General features: G+C 36.7%; 1 protein-coding gene across 1 annotated transcript; it reads right to left on the minus strand.

The window, feature by feature from the left end:
• Positions 1 to 2: 2 nt before the first annotated feature.
• Positions 3 to 11,604, minus strand: LOC120776996 (serine protease 7). The gene is made up of 5 exons (XM_040108101.1): positions 11,109 to 11,604; positions 5,418 to 5,819; positions 5,089 to 5,197; positions 883 to 1,169; positions 3 to 508 (listed from the first exon to the last, which is right to left on the minus strand). The coding sequence occupies exons 1-5, from the start codon at positions 11,209 to 11,211 to the stop codon at positions 204 to 206; spliced, it is 1,206 nt and encodes a 401-aa protein (XP_039964035.1). The 5' UTR covers positions 11,212 to 11,604; the 3' UTR covers positions 3 to 203.
• Between the last annotated feature and the right edge of the window lie 12,671 nt (positions 11,605 to 24,275).

The raw sequence follows: 24,275 nt of genomic DNA on the forward strand, positions 1-24,275 counted from the left end.
GCAATTTGATTGATTTATCATGTTTTTTATTAATTTTCATTACTTTTACAGACACATTACTTAAAAATTATTTGCATGATTAACAGCTGGCAATCGAATAAATTGTAAATATAAACCAATGGACGCTAAGCGTAAATACAATTCACTACAGCTACAGTCCATGCCGCCTACTTGTCTCAACTTTATCGAACATTAAGCAACAACTACGGGCGCAAGCTCTGCGCAATCCAATCTGTATAATCGGCGACACGCGTATATACCGCCGGCCAACCTTCCAGACCGCAACGATTGCCAAAAGATACAACACCCTCAAGGTACCAGCGATTCTGAGCAGTTTGGCGCATTAACGGACCGCCGGAATCACCATCGCAACTATCTTTGGAGAACTCACCGCCCGCGCAGAGCTGCGACGTAATCAAATTGACATTTCGTGAGGAAAATTTACGCGCGCATGAATCATGATCCACCACTGGCACGGCCAATTCTTGCTTGACATTGCTCTGGCGCGCTGCCGCAGTTGAGCGCACAAACAGCATACATTTAAGGACCAACGATGGCGAAGGATGGCGCATGTAAAAATAAAATGAAAGCAAACATTATAAAAGATGTCACATTGAACAATGAAAATACACAAGCGTAAAATGTAAATCTATACTTATACATTCACTACATAAAATGGGCCGTATCATTATGTCTGCGTGTGTGTGGGTGTGTGTAGCTCAGCCAGTAGTGGGTCGAGCGCCCGTGCTCGGCAACATGCATACGCCTCCTTTACAATTTACTACTTTCACCCAACTGACTACACACTCACACACACATACACACTTTTATTTTCGCTTATCTCCATATTTATATAGTTGCTGCCGCTTAATACACACTTACCCAATAACGTACGCCCCCAGCCGGCTACTGTGAGCAGCTCACCCACATTGATGGCTTGACGTGTGCTGGCCAACGGCAGGCAAACTGGCCTAATGAAATCCGAGTATGTCACGTCCGCAGACATTCGTATCAGGGCGATGTCGTGATGACGGTCATTGTTGTTGGGTTCGTACTGTGGATGTGGGATCACCTGTTCGTAGCCCATTTTCACAACTTTGTTGTTGCAATCGTCTTGTATGCAATCGATTTCCTTACTGATATCATACTCGCCCAGATGAATCGACGACCTGCATATGGTGCGGATTGTGGATTGCGAAATTTCCGGTTTGACAACGGTCGCAGATAGCGGTAAGGTGGTTTGCGGGGTTTTTTTGTTGCGGATTCGTCGGTTCACATGATGGTAGTGGTGATGCGCAAGCATCGGAAACCCATTCGTTCGTGTGTAAATTGAAAAATGCGAAAAATAAAATGAAATTAAATATAAATTAAATAAACTGTAAGTGACGTTATTGTTTTTGCGAAATGATGTGTGAACTTAGCCTGAATATGCTGGGTATTTCCGTGTGTAAAGGGTGGTTCACGTGCTTGTAACTTACTTTTTTGATAAAGTTATATTTTTACGACCTAAAATATTTTGCAGGGGTAAGGTATGTGTAGCTTAGCATCACTAAGTAACAAAAAAAATAAGTGTAATTAAATTTCAAAAAAATGTAAGATTTATATTTACGCATATTCATTAATACAATAATATTAAGAGGTCTAAGACTGAAGATAAGCTTTTGAGGTATGCAGAAAACTTTAGTTTTTTATTACTGAACAGGGTTTACTGAATTTTCCACGAAATTTGTAGCACATTCAAGCAAACATCGGAAACTCTATTAAATATACACTCGTGGCCATGCAAACCTTACCGCTATACTTTTTTAAATTTTTTTTCCGACTTTTTCACTCGTTCGGAATTTTTTTCAATTTTGTTTTTTATGTTTTTAGTAAGCATAAGTAAAGTAAATTATATTATCTAATAATAATTATAGTTTTTAATTTATTACGTTTAATGAGTAAAACACAAATTAGCTTCTCTGTGCTTTTGCCGATTTTATTCTTTTTAAAGTGATTCACCGACTAAACTCCGTGTTTCAGTTAAAAAAAAAATAAATTCAAGTAATAATTTCAATAATAGTGGAAATGAAATAGAATTAAAAAAATATTTATAATTTTTCCATCGCATGTCACTCTCTTACATTCTGAGCTCCTTTTGTAAATCACAATCTTTTAATTGATTTATCAATAGCTGAATGTGTTTTGTTTATAATTTTAATATTTTTGATTAATAACATGTTACATCTTACCGCAAAAAGTACCGCTATAAAGTCTAGTCAAATATGTACAATACTTGAAGATTTTTATTGGTAAGGTTTGCGTGGCCACGAGTGCATTTATATAAATATTTAGCATAACGAGTTGAGTCGATTTTGCAATGTCCATCTCCGTCCAAAAAGCTGCTCATTTGTCACGAAATTAAGCATGGGTTGTTGTCTAAGGTAATAATGCAATCTACGAAGAAATTTTTCAGATCGGAGGAGAGGTACCACACAAACTGAATGAACGCAGTCAATCTTTTGTAAGGGACCTTTGGTATTTGCGAGGATTATTTGGCCTCGCTGAAATCGAAGTAAACGTTTCTTCCTAATTTCCATGCAGTTGGGAAGAGAAGCTCCAGTTAAGTTGGACAAAATAGTGTATTAAAGAATCCCACATCCCATAAAGTGAATCTGTTCGATACTTTTACACGAAAAAACCGATTGGACTGATTTGAAAGAAATTTCAATAAATTTAATTAATATTGATCTCAAATTGGTTTGTACCTAAGCATGGTTGCAATTTAGCATCCCTTACCTTACACCCTTACCTACGCACAAGTTTAATGATTTTTATTTTTACAATCGATTATTTGCCCAATGCTTTGTCGTTGTTATGTCTTATTGAAGTTAGTTAAGCATATTGTTAATTACAATGCCATTGTGTAGTATAATTGCGCTAATCAAGGAAATTATATTACTTCTCACAAAAAAACAGTTATGTCATCATTACCATAAAGGAAACTAGAAATCCGCATTATTTAATAATATTAATGCTTTTGTTATACCATTTGTCCCATCATAATGAATTCAAATCCTTAAATTCTTCTGAAAGTATCACACTTCTTCAATCAGGAAGATTTTTGTCAAATTATCCGCATGTATAATAAACATACAAAATACCCTGATCAGCAAGAAAATTAGTACCGTGCCTGCCTGCCTTATATTTATGGCATACGCGTGTGAATTTAGCAAATTTTCCATTAAATTGAGCACTGAATAAATTAAATGAAAATAGCAACTGAGCAACTGCACGGCAATAAAGAACGAGCTTGATTGGCCTTCAACGGCACAGCCACCAATTTCGATCTATCGTTTTAAAATTGCATAGCAAATTAAGCAAATTTCTATGGGAAGCCTTGATTATCTCGCTCTCGCAATAATCCATTTGGAAATTATTTGTGAAATTAAACAGAAAAGCAGAAATTGCACCCAAATATGTTTATAAGCCATTAAATTATTACGAGCATTTGAGCAAAGTCCCCACATACACATGAAAATATGTTTATGAACTCTTTAAGCCGCTTTTATGCAGGCTCATCTAAATGGCAGTGTACTTCTGTTAGCTTGGGACCCATCTATTACGCGCTTTAAAGGGGATAACTTTAATTGTCTGCCATTAGAAATCCACGCAATTCGATTATGTGCGATAAAAGCATATAATGGTCTAATAACACTAGTTTACAGTCATTTGGTGACTGTGATGTTAGAGGCTATTTCTGGCTAATTTTGGGTTGCTAAAACCGAAAATGATAGTAAAAATGTCTGACAATTTTCTGGGATTTTTTTGTGTTTTAGTCAAGGAGTGAAGGTGACAAACCACCACCATTTACTAACATGGCAAAAACAGCTGTATGTGATGGAAAATTTTTGAACTTAAATTCGACATCAGGACACCTCAAATACCCCACAGAGCTCTTAACACATCAGTCGGCAGTCGCAGTCGCAATGATTCTTTCGATTTCTTGAGTAGTGTGAATTTGCTCTCGTAGCTTTATATGGTTAAGCACAAAAGCATTCGATTAATATTAATTAATTTAAAGTGTATTGATTAAATCTGTGTGCTGTGAGACGTTGGTTTTATGCCACAAGAAATTCGGGTTAAAATTACATGAAATCGATTTCGCTAATGCTATTGTTGTTGATGTGACCGCAGGAAATAAGTATGAAAGCTTCTGAGAAATGCCATTAACTTGGGTTGTTATAAGCCTTTAGCTATAGATTTTGCACGCCGTGACGTATGAGTTACTGATATTTCATGAAGAGTTATAGTGAATAAAAAAGCAAAAACAGTGGTTCGCTCAGCTAAATATTCATTATTAAAGCAAATAAAGCATATGTATAAAGCAGATATTGCCGCTATTGAACTTTGTTTTCTATAACATACACATATATTCCCGATTCGGTGCCTATTATGATTTATTTGAGAAAAAAGTATCGTCATTGACGACATTGAACATCACCTTAGCAATGGCACTAGCACGAATGAGCAAATTTACTTACATCTCAGCTTGACAGTTTCACTAGCAAGGTTAAAACCAAATATTTTTAAGTTATACAATACACTGTTGCGTCTTTATAGAGTCTTGGAAAATACAATGGCAAACAATGCGTATTTCCATGAATTTTATCATTTTGCCAGCATTCTTGACTTATATATTGCATATACTGTTATTTACGAAGCTTTTCAAAATAAAATATTTAATCTTAAGGTAAATAGCTTATAAGTGTGTATTTCTTGCTATAAAATCTAACAAAATATTTACCAAATTCCACGAACTAAGACTACATGATTGAACGAACACTGTACACACACACAAGCACAAAAATCGAAAATCAAATTGCCGCAGAAAAGGATTACCGTTATTTTAGAAGGCAAACGTATCGGTTGACAAAATTATTTATACTCGCTTTTGTAGGTAGCTAAACAAAAGTTCACACAATTACGGCTACGGCACACGAAGAAGTCTTTGTATACATACATATGTTAAGATATGTATATATAAGTATGTAAGTGCATATTAGTGTGTAATATATTCCATAAATATGCCAGAGCACGTCTACTTACAGTGGACCAATTTCCGTTTCGATGGCTCCCACAACACAGTGACCTGCTGTCAGCACATAGCGTTGATTTATCAAACTGCCGCCACAATTGAGTATAGGCTTGCCATTCTCTGTGTAAGTAGGCGCAGGCAAGTGCGAGAATAACAAGAAACAAAAACAAAAACAAAGAAGACGGTGTGAGTATGAAAGGCATTGAAATTCAAATCAATAACGGCGATTTAATCTACAACAAACAAGAAATAACAACATCAGCAGCAGCAGAAGCAAAGCAGTAGGTTGCCTCCCCCACCCCTGCAGCTATAAAGCCACACATAATACATGTACACTTACTTTGTATGTATTCGAGCAACACCATCCATGGGTACTGATCCAGTGCCGTGTCTTTGCCATTGTAAATTTTATCATTCAGTGAAGTTGGACCACATTCTGGCGGCACCGGTAGCACATTGCCTCTACCATTGCTCGGCGTTGGTGGATTGACAGTCGATGGGCGACGCGTTGTCGTTGTTGTTGTTGGCGTTGGATTTTCGCCATCATCCGATGAATCGTAACCTTTATCAGGCGTACAACAGACGTACGGTGAACGTCCATAACCGTTGACGCACTGAGATTTCTGCAAGAACTCGCGATCCGCTGCCGCTAAGTTGTAGCGTTGTACTACTTCAAGCAGGCTGGGGCATTCGTAAATGGAGACACAATAACCCACTTTGGCATTCGGATTGCGACAGCGTGCTAATCAAGTATAAGAGTTGAGAAATGTATGTATGTGAATGAGCGTAACTGTATTTAAGAGCATGCAAGAAATGAGCTAAAATAAGAAAGAGCGCACGAAATTTACGAATGGTGTGCTGTTGAGAGCGCAACTCACGCGAGTATAAAAATAAATGAGAAAATTTCCCAAAATGCTTCGGCACGTGCACGAACCACTTTTGAGCGCAGGCAAACGACGATAAGAAAAACGACAGCAGCAGCTGGGCACTGCTTGCGGAACAGCATCTGTGCGCTGCTTCCGAATGCCACCATTATACGCTACGCTCCAGTCAAGCACCCTCCCATCGTGTATTGTCGTTGGCGTTGTCGTTGGCGTTGTCGTTGGCGTTGTTAGTATGACAGTGGCAATGGACTCAACTAAAAACAGCAATTCGCATTGATTGCATTGAACTTTGGCTTTGTTTGTATCATATTTTTGTTATTTGCTTAAATCGGTTTCTTCTCTTTCCGTTTCTTTTTTGGTGCTTGTGTTTTTGTGTTTTTTTTTTCATTCACATCCCATTTGTTGCCCTTTTTGCGGCTTTCATTTGCCTGCTATTACCCGCGCCAATGACTCACCGACGGTGGGATTGGCGATGACACCGACCGACACTGAGCTAACACAAACTAGCACGCCAGCCCAGCAGCCGCAGCAACAACAAAAACAACGACAAAAATAAACCATTTTATTCAACTCAATTACACTCGCAACTTTATGTTGTAAGATTACTTGTAATGATAATGCCGAAGTTAAATACAGAAGAATTATGAGTAGCTGCTGGTGCATGGCCTCTGTGTACTGAAGACTACCGTCTTCCACTTATACCATTATGGGCGCGAAACAAAGAAGTGAAAACGAAATGAATAGCGTTTTCGGATTGAAAGTAGTAAATGGTGAATGGGCATTAAGGCGTATGACAGGACATTTATATCGATCGTGTGGCTGTAAATTAGCTTGTTTCAGGCAATAAACACAAATTAACGGTTTCTCCGATTAGCTGGCACCTAGTCATTGCTTCAAATGTGGGTATTAACTGCTTTATTTTATCTCAGCAGCTCTAAAAGTGCGCCAAATCACATTTCGTGAGAAATTCACGCTATCGAAGCAGCATTAATTATGAAAGAATTTCACATTTGCATGACAGATTTGGTAGCAAGAGACCTTAATTACTTGCCTGAGATTAGTTTAGTGAGTTTGAAGGGTTTTAAAGAAAATTTTGCGATAAATTCTGCTTTATGATAGCAATAGAAAGAGCTGGCATGGGGCAGAAAGGTATTATTTTTACACGATTTCTGGAAATTTTAACACATAATACAAGCATATATACAAGGATTTATATTTATTTTAATCATATTTCAAACTTTGAATTTATGTGTGCATTAAATATTTCTAACGACTTGGGGCAATTCGAAAATCTCATACAAAATATGTTCGGATTAGCGTTTTAACTTCGTCAAACATGAACAGATTAATTGAAATGACGGCAAATTTTAATCTTACGCTAATTTTATGACACCCTGTACAATTAAGCCACATCATATTAAGCCCTGTCCACTTTGATGGCTTAAAGCTTATAGCTGCTGCCAAATGGCTTTCGATTTGAGTAGTAATTTTGAGTATTAACAGTGAGTAAATTTTATTTTAACACAAACTCAGTTATATTTTCTGGGTGTGATCAAATGTAATTTGGTTTGTGATATATGCACTTTAGGTAGGTAGATTGCTCAGTTCGGTGCATGTGAAAGTGGTTAGTGAGTTATTTGATTATTGCATTAGATAGTCTCAAAATTTAACATGAGCTTCTTCAATATATTTTTTAGTAATTGATCGAAGATTTTTTCTCACAAATAAATATTTTTTAGAAACAATTTAAGGACGCAATTTTGGTCAAAAATCGTTCTTTTTTTTTGAGAAACCGCCATTTGATCAAACAATTATTTTGCTTATTCCTTCAATTAGTTACCAGATTTAACATCATTTTCACGAAATCTGTTTTGTTTTTTAATAGCAAAGCATCCAGTTCAGAGATATAGTGTTCACCGCCAAACGGCTTTTTTGAGAGATGCTTTCAGATATCAGCTGTAGTTTCTTTCCAAATAAATATTTTTACTAATACTAAATTGTAGATTACAGTTAAAAGCTACCGTAATGTGTGTACAAATTTTTGAATCAATAAATTTAAAATTATTGTAAGAAAAAAATTGTGGAAAATTCGTTTGTTTCGGCCTTCTGTATATAACCCCTTAAGCTCATGTATTGATGTCCCTATATCGATATCGATACACTTGTGATTTTTGATAACATTTTTGATTTTCTCCTTAAAAAACATAAATAAATATATTTGCATGTGTCAATAAATTCTCACTTTTTCAGTTAGAGAAATAAATATGCGTATTTTAAGCTATTGTTCGGTCAAAAGATTCGGTTTGAAGATATTAAGTTTATTTTTCGACCGGTTAAATTTGATATTTATGTTCATTTAACTAAAGATTTTGTTATACAAGTTTGATAATTTCAAAAGCACAAAAACAATTTGTATATGTATTCTATTGCTGCTAGCCATTTGCTGCTTTTGATTGTACACACAGACATATTGCTATACCCAATACTCTCTTCTCACTCAATAAAAAAAAAAGTTTAGTAGCTGCTATTGTGTTTTCAAATTACTCTTCGATAGGCTTATGAAAACTGCTAAATCTATCTACGAAAATCTGATATCTCATCACAAATAAATGCATTTTCGCTAAATTAATTATTTTCACAGTTCGTTCAATTTAATTGAACTGAAAATATGAGTAATTGTCACTCGCACAGTACAACACAATTCATTAGGAATTTGCATTCTTTTAATTAACGAAATATGTGATATATTCGAGCATGAGGACTCGAAATAAATAACAATGGTGGGAGAATTACTGGTGAAACTAAAATGCTCCAACCGCATTTAGATCTGTACCTGCGATTTCCCAAATGATTTTTGTTCTTTTGTTTTTGTAAAATATATTGAAGCTAGAAACAGGTGAAAAATATTTCGTTTAATGGTTCCCTACCTCTCAATAGTTCTCTATTAAAAATATATTAGATAAGCTTAGTTAAGTGAATTTCGGAAACTCATCGAGACATGACACAACATGATTTTTGTTGCCTTGACATATCGTTTACTACCAAGTACTATTGTATATTACTAAATCGAATATTGCTGCAGGGGACTGATAATTATATAAAGTTAATTTAACATGACTCCCCATTGTACTTTACATTAGAGGAAATACTTTTTAATATAAGAGTGCTATGTTGAAACCCATGCAAGGGTATATTAAGTTTGCCACGTGTTTGTAACAGCCAAAATGAGTTTCCGGAGACCTTATAAAGTACATCCTCTTTTTTACTGGCGTGGACAACGCTTAAGTTGTTATAGCCGAGTTAATAACAGCGCGCCAGTCGTTCCTTTTTTTTCACAATTCCAAGCGAAGCCGGTTCCTTCTCCACCTGGTCTTTCCAACGAAGTGGAGGTTTTCCTCTCTTTCTGCTTCCTCCGGTGGGTACTGCGTCGAATACTTTCAGGGCTGGAGTGTTTTCGTCCATTCGGACAACATGACCTAGCCAGCGTAGCCGCTGTCTTTTAATTCCCTGAACTACATATGTCAATTTCGTCATATATCTCATACAGTTCATCGTTCCATCGAATGCGATAATTGCCGTGGCCAACGCGCAAGGCGCCATAAATCTTCCGCAGAACTTTTCTCTCGAAAACACGCAACGTCGACTCATCAGTTGTTGACATCGTCCAAGCCTCTGCACCATATAGCAGGACGGGAATTATGAACGACTTATAGAGTTTGGTTTTTGTTCGTCGAGAGAGCACTTTACTTCTCAATTGCCTACTCAGTCCAAAGTAGTACCTGTTGGCAAGAGTTATTCAGCGTTGGATGACGTTGTTGTTGCTGTTAATGCCGGTTCCAAGATAAACGAAATTATCTAAAACTTCGAACTTATGACTGTCAACAGTGACATGAGAGCCAAGTCGCGAGTGCGACAACTGTTTGTTTGATGACAGGAGATATTTCGTCTTGCCCTCGTTCACTAAACTATGACGAACATTTGTGCATATTAATGATCAATGTGGCCCGTTGAGTCGATTTAGCAATGTTTTTTCTCTATCCGTCCGTCAGTATATACGAAAACTAGTCCCACTGTTTTCAAGATATCGACTTGAAACGTCACTTTCGCATCAAGAAGCTGCTCATTTGTCGAAACCGCCGATATCAGGCAACTTCGCACATAGCTGCCATACTAACTGGCCCATAAAAATCAAGATAAAACTGTGAAGGAAATATGCATAGCTTCGGTGCAGCTAAAGTTAACTTTTTTCATATTTTCATGAATACATATATTGTATGTTGGGAACCACAGTGAACTGTAAAGCACAGTATGCGCTGGCATAAAACTTTCAATGATAGAAACTTTTAAAAATCGCTTTGATATCGAACAAAGCTGTAAATATTGAAAAAAAAAAAAATTATTAATGCGATGTAGGATTATTTCTGTTTTGAGTTTTTGACTCAATTTAAATCTCACGCTCACTAAAAATGTTCTCGTGAATGAACCTGGGCAAACGAAAATAATTGTAATCAGAATTATGCAATCTTCCATTATACATAAGCACGAGAATATTAACATTATTAACGGCGCTTTGCTGTATTCTTAATTAAATTAAGTGCCCAATTTTGTTCCATGCATTTTTTATCACATTTAAATCTGCACGTCAATATGCTTTTTGTGGAAAGTTGGAACAAATCAAGCGATTCTAAAAATTTTCCTGCCTCCACTTTACTTGTTGCTGCCACACGCACACACTGCTAAACACACGCACAACTTCCAATGCTAATATTTATAGCGGCTCTGTGTTGTTGTTTTTGTTGCTTTGCGGCCGTTGTAGATGGCTTAAAATAGCCACTGAATGTTTAATGCTCCAATTCCCCTTCGAAGCGCTGTGTACACGCATCCATACGAATGTTGCGCCGGCTGCCCACCTTCCTGCCGCTTGTCGCCTGTTGCCTGCCTCCTGTGGCGGCCTTGTCACACGCCTGTCGTACATATGTATCTTCGCTTAAATTGTGCTTACTTAGCTTGTACGTAAATCTGTTTGTATGCAGGCATGTGTGCGTGACACATATGATATTATACATATATTATGAATGTGTGTGCTTGTGTGATGAATTTGCAAGTACGCACACACATATAGATATGTACGCATTGCAGGTACTTACCCTGCGCTGTGGCCGTTGAAAATAACGCAGCGATGAAAACCAGGCAAAATTGCCATTGAGGCATATTAAATCGTGCGGATTTTCCCACATTGAACAACCGCATATTGAGCGAATTTTATTTGCGTTTGATTGTTGTTATATGTTTTTTCTTTGTTGTTCTTTTTTTTACAACAGCGAACGCGTTTGTTTTTACTTTTTATGTGGGTTTCTGTGTGTGAACTTTTTTGCCTGGAGAATCACTTTCGGTTTACAATTATTTAATTAATGGCACACTTTACTTGTACAAACATCAAATACAGTTTATTTCAACAGCTACGCACACAATTCCATCTATTAATTTTTAAAAATCACACTGTATGTATGAATCATCGATATTTGAATATAAACTAAGAGCAATTATTGGCTGAAAATCTAGTCTCCATGCGTTTTCTATACGATTTTAATGAGATTCACTTAAATTCTACTTCAACGTTTCGCCAGCGACTGAGCGCACTTGATCGCCAACGCTGAGATTATAAATGTGTAGCTTTAGTATTAAATCGGCCGATCGATGAGCTACTAGTCTAAGGAACCCGCCGAGAACGCAAGTCTCTATGTACTTTCAAGTGTATGTTGGTACGTATGTATGTGCACATGACCCAGCGTCAGCTGGCGATAATCAAGACAGACTTGTATTCACTGTGCATGCACAAAAGCTCATCTACACATATGCACATATGTATGTACATATGTACATTTAATATATGTATACCCGAAGCATGCTCTGCTCAGCAAGACTGTAATCAAGATGAAATCGCTACAGTTTGTTGCTTGTGTTCATGTCTTCACCCCACCTATCGATTGATAAACTTGTCATGTTTGCTGGCGTTTTCGTTCTTATTGTTTACTTTTGGCTGATACACCGTAGAAACAGACACACACACGCACATACGTACGTGTCTATAATACATATATGTACATATGTATGTATATACTTTCGGCATTATACGCTCATCTTAATGCGTTGAGTGTGCGTTGAGCGCTGTTGCCGAGATTCCTAAAACATATTACCAGTTTTGAATTTTGTTCATTACACTGAGAGAAACGAACACGCACATTTGCCTGTTATTATTCAGCAAGCGCTCATAGCTTATGTGCATATTTTCTTAACCCTTATGTGAGCACCCAGCTTTAGCCACGTTAATGAGCACCCAGGGTACCCGGGTACCCATCACTATAATAAAACACTTTCTGAGTTTGGAAGCGAACGAAATTATAAAAAAAAAACAGTTTAATATTTCTTTTAAGAGAATATAACAAGTAATTTACCTGAGTTTGACTCTTGTCGCACATTTTATTTTTCTGGAAGAGAAATCGTGATAGCGAAATCTCGCGCTCTACGGGTGGATATGGTCAGTTTTCACCTTTACACGTCGACAGTGACAGGGAGAAGTGAACAGTTGATGAGGAATGTCGTGTAAAGCATGAAAAGTCGACTGCGACGATGTTCATAGAGCGGCTTTGCGTTAGAATCGACATGATTAACTATTAATCGAACAATTTCGAATACTTTCTGTACTCAATCGAGCATTTATGAGAGATAATAATTGGCAGTTCGTAATGGAAGATCATCTGTCACCTCATCAATTCTGATGGTGAGCAAAATTTTGTCCAACGATATTACGACTTTCACCGTACGGGGAATATGATCAGTGAGTCAGAAGAGAGTGAAGCAAAAGACACAGCCGCAGGTGTATCGAATAGAGAGGAAGAAGCAGATATAGAAAATAGCGATGAACACGTTGCAAAAAACCGAACTGCGTGGTGTAAGAAACTGCCTGAAATTTGACAAACTGCTTCTCACAATATTTTGCGACAGAAAAGTGGCCCTGCTAGATCTACAGAAACATTGCTAGGAGATAAATTTAGGACTATAATCTCAGTTGAAATAATTGATTTTATTGTTCGCTATACTAACCAGAAAGCTCTAATCGTCTATAAAGATCCTAACGCGCAAAATCCTAATTCGAATAGAGGGTGGCGTTCGGTTACTGTGTAAGAAATGTATCTGTTCATTGGGATTCTCATTTTCTCTGGCGCCAATAATACTATATGTGGAAGAGTAACTCGTGTCCTCTTTATCTTTATCCAACACATGCCAAGCATGTACAGAAAATGATAAAGCTACTCCTATATGTGATTTAGACACACAAAATTCACCCAGTACATTCCTTCGAAACTCGCAAAATATGGCATGAAAACTTGGTGGATTTGCGATACTGAAAACGCTGCCAATGTTCGAGAAAAAAATTAAGGAAAGATAGTAATAAAAGAACTTGCAGCTCCGTTCAAAGGAAGTTTCCGAAATATAATAATGGAAACTTATTTTACGACTTTGCCTCTTGCTAAACACTTACTCCCATGGAAATTGACAAGCACTGGTACATTGAAGAAAAATAAACCTTATACGTGTATATCGAAAGTAATATGTCCTGATTGTGCTGAATAATTAATGAAGATTTTAATAAATTTATGTTACGAATGCATGTTATTAGTTATTTATTATCCCAAGTTATATAGTTAAAACATTCATCTATATTCAATCTCATTTACAGATGATTGCATTGTTTTTCATATAGTGGGTACCCGGGTGCTCCCCACGAGTTACCTAATTTCATACATAATTTTCAACTTCATAAAATTTTTTTTCCATTTTGAATACTAAAATAGCTTTGTTGGAAGCTAAATCGCAAGGATCTGGAAGCTCAGTTCGATAAAAAATTATTTCACCGAATTGCTAGCAGAAAAGTGTGGTGGTGGGCACCCGGGTACCCGGGTGCTCACATAAGGGTTAATGTTGTAATGAGCTGAGGCTATTGCTTTAAACGGATATTTTTGCAGCTTCTGTTCTGTGCACACATGCATATTTACAAACATGCTTCTACGAATATATCCATGTACATAAAGTATATAAAATAATTATCATATTTATATTTTTTACCGCAAGCTACTTTAATTTGTTTTCGGCTGTTCTTCTGAGAGCCTGTGGGAAGTGGGGAAGTGGTGTGGAAAGGCACTTTTTAAGTGGTTTTGAGGGGTTCCCTGCGCAGCATTTAGCGCTGTTGCTGTTGTTGCCCACTTGTTACTAATGACACTTTTCAAAGCTTATTGTATTTTGTTTGCTTATCGCTTTGTGTCATTTGTCACCCACAACGGCGTGAAGAATTGCGTAGGCAATAAATTGACATGTGCATTATCATTTTCTTTGGTTTTGAGAAAGTGATTGACTTTTGCAGTCCTCAAAAAGTGTTTCGGCTTTTTCAACACAAGCCAACGACTGAATAAATTATAGCCCATCAGAAATTGCGAATGAAATTAATTTGAAGAATGGAAATACACAACTTAAAACATATAAAAAATATAATTACTGGAAAAAATATTAAAATTCAGACAATTTAAACAATTTGACAATCATCGCTTATAACAATAAGAACAAAGGGGTTGTGGTGTTTTATGAACGCAGTATCCATTTTGTGCTTGGAATTTAAGTGTGCTCTGCCCAATCCACAAAACGGAGACCCCACAATCTGCGCAAACTACCGTGGGATAAGCCTCCTCAACATCGCGTGTAAGGTTCTATCGAGCGTATTGTGTGAAAGATTAAAGCCCACCGTCAACAAACTGATTGGACCTTACCAGTGTGGCTTTAGACCTGACAAATCAACAACCGACCAGATATTCACCATGCGCCAAATCTTGGAAAAGACCCGTGAAAGGAGAATCGACACACACCACCTCTTCGTCGATTTCAAAGCTGCTGCTGTGTAAACTGACCGATACCAAACGAGGTTTCAGACAAGGCGACTCCCTATCGGGCACTTCTTCAATCTGGTGCTGAAGAAACTAATTCGAGCTGCAGAACTTAATCGAACAGGTACAGTCTTTTGTAAGAGTGTACAGCTGCTAGCGTATGCCGATGATATTAATATCAGAAGAAACGACTGGTGCGCTGTTCTTAACTCGGCTATAATCGCGTAAGCGGTGTCTACGCCAGTAAAGAAGAAGAAGAGTATCATTTTTGCGCGTCCAGGCAACTCCATCAATGTCAGCACAATATTTGTAAATACTCCCGTAAATAAGAACCAAACCTGTGGCTACATATTCTTCACAAATACAGACATGGACATAGATGTTTGCGCAAAAAGCTTGGAATGACATGCAAGTGTTTACCCCCGAAGACTGTTGGTGGCCAAATTCGTAGCTGTAGGCGAGGGGGGGACGAAATTTAACCAAAATTGAACCTCACATACTTCCTATATAACACAATTTTAAATTCCACTTGATTCTTTCACTTTCCAGCACACAAACCAAGAAGTAATTAATATAACGGGATTAAAGTTTGCACGAATAATACCTTTAGTGTATGCCATCTTATGATCAAAAATTGTTCAAGTCGAACTAAAACTATTCTAGAACTTAGGTACTGAATATATGGACCCCAATATCTATAGACTTTAATCGAAAATATTGAAAATATAATCGTGGGTGCATTTTTTTAGTCAGTGGCATTTGAGTTGTATAATTAGCGTTTCCTTACTTGTTTTAACTCACATTTAATGATATAACTCTTTCTGGCGCACTATATAAAACCGTTAAAAGTCAAATATAAATTTTATTTTATTTCATTTTCTCCAGTTATTTATTTAAAGTGCAAACCATTTTTTTCTTGCAGCATTCTATTCAAGGACATAATACAATTTTTATGCCACCGCATATTATGTGCTGTGCTTATTTGCGAAATTCATTGAAGCTGGATTTTGTTTTGCTGAGGCAAAATGGCAGTTTACCAGTTGAGCACATCCACTGATTCCTTTTGGTGACCCTTCATGCTGCAGTACGCACATCTACTTGAAGTGGTTCTGACTTTTAGGTGAGATAACGAGGATCGTGTGCTAGGATCTACAACCGATTTTTCTTTGTGTGAACTACGTATGAGCTTGAACGTAAGGTTGAAATTAAATCCAATATGAAGTCCTTAAGTGGTAATTGGTACTGTATATTTGGTAATTAAAAAATCTTTAACGACTGCAACATCACAACATGCAACATGAAAAGAAAAATATATGCCACCTGGTTTCCCACAGTATTTATTCTCGTACCTCTGCTCTAACGAACGCTGCATTTTCGACAGAAACACGTCGCGCAAAAATGTTTGCACTGACTCCCTAGGTGCTCGGAGGCAACTGACCAGCCGCTTGTTTGTTAGCTAGAAACGCCCTCTACCGAATCCAGTCAGCGCACATTCCAAAGTACAGTCGCGGCGGAAGAAAATCGGTTATATTACTTTCCTGACGAATCCTGTATTTTCTATAATAATAGTAGACCCCTGTTTCGCGCAAGCAAGTACTTTTGGTGGCTCCATAAATTTTGCTTTTTCCACGTGGGTGGGACCAACACTTCATGGTTACTACCAGCTCAGTTACAAGAACTCCGTCATCGCTGTCGAAAATTTCTGGCAAATTATGGGTTATGTTACTATTTAAACGCGCGCTTCTTCATTGTCGCTTTCAATTATCGGCTCAACTCAACTATATTTATTGACACTCACAGTATACCGAATTTGCATGTAACTTCATTGAGAAACTATAGTAAATGGCTGGAAACACTATTGATGATTCACTATTGCACTATTTTTGAGTATAAAACCCATCAAGATTTATCTCTTTAAGCTTTTATTAGCTCAAATCTGGCAATAAAAGTGGCATATGAATATTACCAGATTTATATTATTACAAGATTTCCAAATAAGTGGTGTAGTTTTCATTTCATTGCGCCGGAAAGAAATAACTGCAAAGTCCCAAAAATAAAATTGACCTGTTTTCATACTTTTTCCAAAATATATCCATTCTTACAGACCACTGGGTATATTTCTTTATTGAGAAGCTTGTCTATTCCATACAAATTTGCATATCGAACAATATAAATTTGTTGGACCCCTAACTCATTATTTCACAAAAAACTATATCCAGAGAGCATAAGACCAAAACTATGTAATAATAACGTGTAAACTACAACTTGATTACTAAAAGTACTGCCAAATTGCAGCAGCACTCCCTCTCACGCTTGCATCAAGCAAACAACTAACGACTTTAATGAATGTAACTCGAAATAAACTGCTCTTTTAAGCTGGCATATTCCAAAGTTTCTCTATAGATAGTTGAAAATATGCGCCGTCTGCTTCCAAATTTCTGTAATTCATTAAGTCAAAACATGTTCTTGCACTTGTCAGATTATGAAATTTCGCAGTTAGTCTTTCAGCAGTCAAACTATCAAGACAGATGTTGGTAGAACGTTGCAAGCGCGTTGTAAATAAATCCTAATTAACCGCTTGAAATTCCAGCTCGCAGTTCAGTTCGTCACCACTCAGACGGAATGCACTTAGCTCAATTGTACGCCAAGTTGGCGGAGTCACGTTGCAGGCACTGCAAATTGATTTTAACAAAAGCGATTGCCAATGTTCTGAGAATATCTCTCTGTATTAAGATTAATAATAATTTATAATAATACAAAAATTTTCTGATTAGAATTTTCGAAAGAATTCTATTACTTCAAAGTTTAGTATGCCATCTGAATGCAGAGAATCTAAAACTGATGCACGGAGGCATATACTATATAGCTCTTAGTCCGGGCGATCGTAGGTCTAAACGACAATCTTTGTGAAACCGATTGCTAACAACTGATTACATGGGCATGAAGTAGTCCACTTCCGAAAATATACTCCACGCATACGAAACACGATTTTCAAATATATCGCCAATATGTGTACGTTGACATTGTTGTATAATGTACTAATCTACAGAGCTCATCAATCGAATTAATCTTTCTAGGAATCGTACTGTTGAGCGTCATCGAATCTGTACCACTGTAGCCATCGTATCAGTGTGCTTAGTACTTGTATTACGTTTTGAAATAAATAGAGAGCACTTAGCCGACAAGATCGAAGAGATCAGCTATTCCGAAAGATTAGATTTCAATATTTCTGTACCCTAATGGGAGTAATCGTCTATTTTTCACCAAACATTCAATAAGTACCATCATTTCCTTCTATCCATCTCTTTTCAGATCAATCCTGTCTTTTACACATCAGTTCGTTCATTGTAAGTTGAAGTTTTTATGACTTTTATAACTTTGAGCTAATTTTTTTCTTATGTTTGAATCAATTTCGAGTCGACATAATTTAGTTTCGCACCATGGAAAATTAGCTAAGTGCATAATCAGTTGATGAGGTGACAAGAAAATAACATTTCCTTACACTTTGAAGAGAAATTCAGTGACTTCAAGCTGGATGAGCTGTGTTCAAGCAAACGGTCAGCACTTGCGGTGCAACCCTGCGATAGCATGTCGTTTCTATCTCTCTGATGATTATTATCATATAAATTTTCATTGACGTTCTTCCAATCCAAGCTAGCACCTTTATGTGTTTTTCGTATTTCGTTTCTTTCATAAAGTGCACTCTTTAAACCATCTTTGCAACAGAGTGCGACAAAAGCATTACGCTCTCAAGACGGCATTACAGATTAAAAATTTTATTTTGCGTTCAAAATTGTTAACTTTGAAAATCCAGTAATGTTGCAAGTATTTTGTAATTCCATGTTAGAAACAGCTTATCAGCTTAAATAATTTTATGTTATAGGCTCAGACGATAACTTAAAACTGCTTTACGCATTTACTTATATAACAAAACGTTGCTACAAACTGAGTAATTTCAATTGAAACTGAATTGATTTTATTCTTTTTATTTCTCCACTAAGTAAATTATTAAACTTTCCAGAAAGTAACTTTACGCAAACGAGCCAAGCAACTGATTGCCTAAACTAGGGATGACGTTTTATTTTCCCAAAGTTTCATGCAACTTGGCAACTCACCTTACTGCAGCCACTAGTTCACTGCCAGCCACAGCTGTTGCCATTTCCGCCGCCCTTCACTTCTAACTAGTACAAACCATTTGGCAAAAGCGCCAGTCGCCGTTCGTCGACTGCCGTTACTCTCTTACCAAAGGTCAGTGCACACACAAAGCAGAAACAAATACACAGCCGCCCAGCCACACACACAAACAGTAAAAGAAAAAGAAAAACACAAAATATGACCACTAAAAAGGATTCGAGTAGTCTTGTGAGTACGTGAGTTCTTGTTGTGAGCGTGTGGAAAGCGCGTGCGAAAACTTTTCGGCGAGTCATTAACATTTAAACAAAATTTTCAAATGGAATGAAAACGAATGTTATTCACCATTAAACTGCACTTAGCAGGGTGCACAGTGTTAATGCCGGTCTACCTACTTACATAATAAGTTTCCAGTATATAAATAATACATACGTATATGTACATACTGTACTTGTAGTCTTTGCTTTATTTGTAGTTGCTCTTTTGGATTACTGAGTTTGTGGCGTTGCTAATTGCTGCCATAAATATTTTTGCAAAACTCGTAATACAATCAAAAAATTATAATGAAATAATTCAAATATAAGCATAGTTTTTTCTAATGTAATTTTAGCATATATAAAGGGTGTTTTTTAGGAGCTTTGAAAATTTACTATTGTGATAAATGCGTTAGCTGCTCTCAAAGAAAACACATGTCGTGGACATTTTGCAAACTATTCGCAGACACAAAATTCTTTCGCCGAAGAAACACTTACAAACCGTGGAGATTTAAGAGTTAATAATTCGCTAAATTTTGGTCGAACAGAGACCATCATGTGGAGGTTTCAAAAAGACTGGAGAACAAGTCATAAAATGCAAGCAGCCGTAATTTCATTATGTCTAACTATTTTGAACAAATTACACCAAGAAATGGAGCACCAAGGCAAATAATCATTAGTTGGAAAAAATAACCAACGCGCTACCAACTAGTTCCGCTTTCCTTTGCTGGCATTTTGGTCCTCAAAGAAGTTGCCTAGTGTTCAAGATTATTTTAGATGTAAACTCATATAATTTTACAACTATTTACAAGGTGCATTCCAAACAGGAATTTTTGAATCTAGCGCCTTCTGGTGGCGCCATCTAAATCTCTATATGACAGATCCGTTAGAATCTGCTACCTTTATCATTTGCCCAGTGAGAGTTTCATGACTTTCATTGATTGGAAGTGAAGTTATTGCGTTTTAGGTGTCAGTATGTTTATGTTATCGGTGCAAAAATGAGCTTCGAACAAAGAGCCAACATTAAATTTTGTAGTAGAACTTTTACCGAAACGTTTCAGTTGATGAAACAAGTTTATGGCGATGATTGCCTATCCAGTAGCAGAGTGCACGAGTGGTTTCAACGTTTTCAAAGTGATCGTGAGGACATAAATGACGATTAACATGTGGGCCAATCAAAATCCATGATCACCGGAAATTCTATCGAAACTGTGCGTGAATTCATCAAAATCAAAAATCACCCGAAATCATCATTGAAATTCATGGAAATGTAATTGAACATCTCAAAACATCGATTTATCGCATTTTGACCGAACATTTGGGATTACGAAAGGTGCGTGCACGGTTTGTTCCGCACAAATTGACTGGCGATCAAAAATTGCTCAGAATCCAGCATTCGAAGGACATCATTTTGACCGATTATTTGACCAAAAATCACATTTTAGCCATTAACCACTCCCCGTTTTCAACTGATATGGCACCGCGCGACTTCTACCTTTTCGGAAAAATGCATTTGCCCATGAAAGCAAAGCATTATGCTGACGTAGAGACCATTCAAAAGGCTTGCACCGGCATACTGGCGGCCATACCGGCCAACGAGCTAAAACACTCGTTCGACATGCTTTTGGACCGTGCAAAAAGCTGTATTGAAGCCGAAGGAAACTACTTTCAACAAAATAAATTGATTTTGCCGAAAAAGCCATTTGTTCTGGTTTTGTTTTAAAAGTCCTGTTTACTTTGGAACGCACCTTGTAATTCGCTAAATTTTGTTCAATCCAACCCCATCATGAGGCCGTTTTATATAGAGTCAAACTATTTTGAACAAATTACATCAAGGAATGGACCAACACCAAAGCAAATTGTCTATAGCTGGAGTCAATAACCAACGCATTATTGCTCAATGTGTATATACAAGTAACAAGAAAATAGATTTTGAATCTAAATATAAGATTGTGGATTTTTCCCAAATGTACTGCCGTTGCGGTTTTATCAAATCTGCAATAATGTGAAACTGGTAAATTAGCTTGAATTTGCGATAACCAACGCGTTATTGACTAGTTAGACTTGCCTTGCTGGCAAAAGTGGTGCAAAATTTTACCGGCATTTTGGTCCTCAAAGAAGTTTGCCATATATTCAAGATTATTTTGAATAAAATGTCATAAAATCTGACAACTATTTATGCCAAAATATTGAAAATTTCATTAAGGGTGCTCCCATTTCTATAACTCTCAAAAAACACCCTTTATGCAAAGATAGCGAAAGTTGGTTTGGAAGGTAAAAAATTGGTTGGGAGTAGTTAAATTCGGTTGACACTGCTTGCAATGCGCAATTTTGCGGAAAAGTTAATTTGTCAGAGTGTGCAAAAAAAGCGACAACCACAAGAGTCGAATACAATTCTACAGTTGCTAAATTATTCGCATATGTACATATTTGTATTATACTATACTTGTGTATTCCGACTGTTGTTTCATGTATGGTATATCTGCTTAGTTTTTATACACTTGTCAGAGTGCGACATATACTTCGTTAGTATATATGATATATATATACTCTTATTTATATAGACATATGCTTGTATTCTGTTGCGGTATGCTCCGTATGCGCTTGTGTGTCAACCAGCTGACAATTTTTGGGTATTTAAAGCGTACTAGCACTGTGGCGTGTCATCTGGGCCGCAATACAGATGCTGAGAACAGCCACTACTTTCGCTGTAGTCCTTTCACGTGCTGCTTCTCTGCGACTTCTTTCCGTGTTAGTTGACATTTTAGTTTTGCAATTCGGCAATTGCAATATCCCTTACAAAGTCCTTTGAATTTGCCGTGCGTCTGCGCTGCAGCGTGGCGTAGTGGCAACTTTGCAAGTATAATTTGTTAAAATGTTGCATGTAATTTATGTGCTTCACGACACTTTGCATGTAAATGTAGTGGCAGTGGCACAACTACACATATAAGCACAAGTGCATGCATGCCATGAGTCTAGGCAACAAGGCTGTAGCTTTAGATATGCCACTCAATCTTACAAGTTATATGAGCTGTAGCTCGGCAAAACTAAATTGTAACACATTCAAGGTTCTGACACACGCACGCAGTCAACTGTATTTATTTGAAAATTCAAAAAGATTACAGAATTTATTCTAAAAAACATATATATATATATATATATATATATGCGATCAGATGTTGTTTCATTAAAATGACTACGCTTTATAGCTTTACAATTTTGCAATTGAAAACTTGAATTTAAAGTAACTTTTATGAATGTAATCAAATAACTTTGAATTAAACTATGGCAGTCACGTACTCTTGACTTTTGACTTGTGATTTTTTTATAGTTCAAAAAACAACATTTTCAACTCAAGTCGAAGTGTTAGGTCGGCTCGATTTTACTTGGGGGCAGCTTGAAAGACTGAGTACGAGAGAGTACAACTTGAATTGTACCCGAAAATGCTCAGAAGAGAGATGTGTAAATTATTTACGGTCGGAGAAGTAATGACACTGAGCAATTTTGGAGAGATGATAAACCGAAATTATGAAGTCAATGAATAAGAGAAGGCCAGGAAATAGCAATATTTGAAAAAGAATGGAGTTCTGCTTCATTAAGTCAAAACACCGATCTATGGATCAATGAAAATGATGGTAAAATCGAGTAAACTGAGCTTTGAAATACCCCAAAATATCTGTTATCGCAATCTAGTCCGCACCGGCGTCTTCAAGTTCTTAGATCTGCATAGAATGCTCACTGGAAAGAAATTTAGTGACAATAATGCGACAGCCATCAAAACAAAGACTGTCGAAGGCGTTTTTTTTATTGAATAACGCTGTAATCGGTGTTCGGTAAATACAACTGTATACTTTACTCTACAACTATTCTAAAGGAAAGCTAATTCAGTTAAAATTTCAATTAAGGCAATTAAATTGTTAATTGAGTCAATAAAGATGTTAAATAATACCAGAAATAAAAGGCCACAAAAGATGCCCACGAAGTGTTCTTATAAATATGAAACACAAATGCCTTTTAGCATCAACCAGATGTTCATTTCACAGTTGTGGAGTTAACATTTAAATTAAAGCAAAAATTTTGTAAATGTCCAAAGATGTATGTACTGCGCTTCGTTGCATTTACACTTGCAACCGAAAAGCAATTTGGTAATGATGCCCTTAAGTGACTGTGTATATATGTTTAATGCATATACATACATAGCTCATGCGTTGCCTGCTGCACGTATTTAACTCGTGTATTTATAACATTGGTTTGCATTGGCTGTAGGTAAAGAGCAACCAACCGGGTGTCATTGCAATAAATGCCACATGGCAGGCTGCATCCAAACAACGAGCTCACATACATACAAACACATAACAGCAAGACACATTACTTCACTTGATTACTTGCTTTTCCTCAACACATGAAGTCATGTAATTTAGCAATTAAGCAGAGAAAGACACCAAAATTTTTAAATTTAGTAAAAGACCAGAAGACATTATAAAGAAATTGTGCAATTTTGTGTGATTTATGGGAAGCTGGTAGTCAGTTGAAGAGTTTGAAGTTCATACCTGACAGTTAGTAAATAAAAAATATTTTAATATATTTTCTTCTTCTCCTTATTTTCATAAACTTAAACTGTCTATGATAAAAAACAATATATTCAATCAAAAGTCGAGTTATCTTAATTAGCCATTACATATATATAACTACACAACAAAAGTTATAAATCAACTGATAACGATATGCTTACGTTCCAGTAAGTCTACGTTTATTGCTAAGGCCTATCTATTTATATACTTACGGAACAAAAAAATTTTCGAAAGTGTGTCGATCGAATATTTATAAACGAATATCAGTCGCGCGCAATTTAGACATCATATCGCTAACGGTCAATAGATAACTCTCTCAACAGCCAATAATCGTACACCAGCGATAGTTTTAAGAAACAACCCGCAACGACGATCGGTATATAAAGAATTGAAAAATCAACACACAGCACAGTCGAAAGCTT

The sequence above is a fragment of the Bactrocera tryoni genome, chromosome 1 (genome assembly GCF_016617805.1).
Source record: "Bactrocera tryoni isolate S06 chromosome 1, CSIRO_BtryS06_freeze2, whole genome shotgun sequence".
Classification (NCBI taxonomy): Eukaryota; Metazoa; Arthropoda; class Insecta; order Diptera; family Tephritidae; genus Bactrocera; species Bactrocera tryoni.

Bases quoted from the DNA above. Each gene is read 5' to 3' on its own strand.
- LOC120776996 (XM_040108101.1), bottom strand. From the start codon at position 11,211: ATGCGGTTGTTCAATGTGGGAAAATCCGCACGATTTAATATGCCTCAA. The intron at 1,170-5,088 runs GTAAGTAGACGT...CACCATATGCAG, and splicing joins GAAACGGAAATTGGTCCACT to GTCGTCGATTCATCTGGGCG. The intron at 509-882 runs GTAAGTGTGTAT...CAACTGCGGCAG, and splicing joins CTGGGGGCGTACGTTATTGG to CGCGCCAGAGCAATGTCAAG.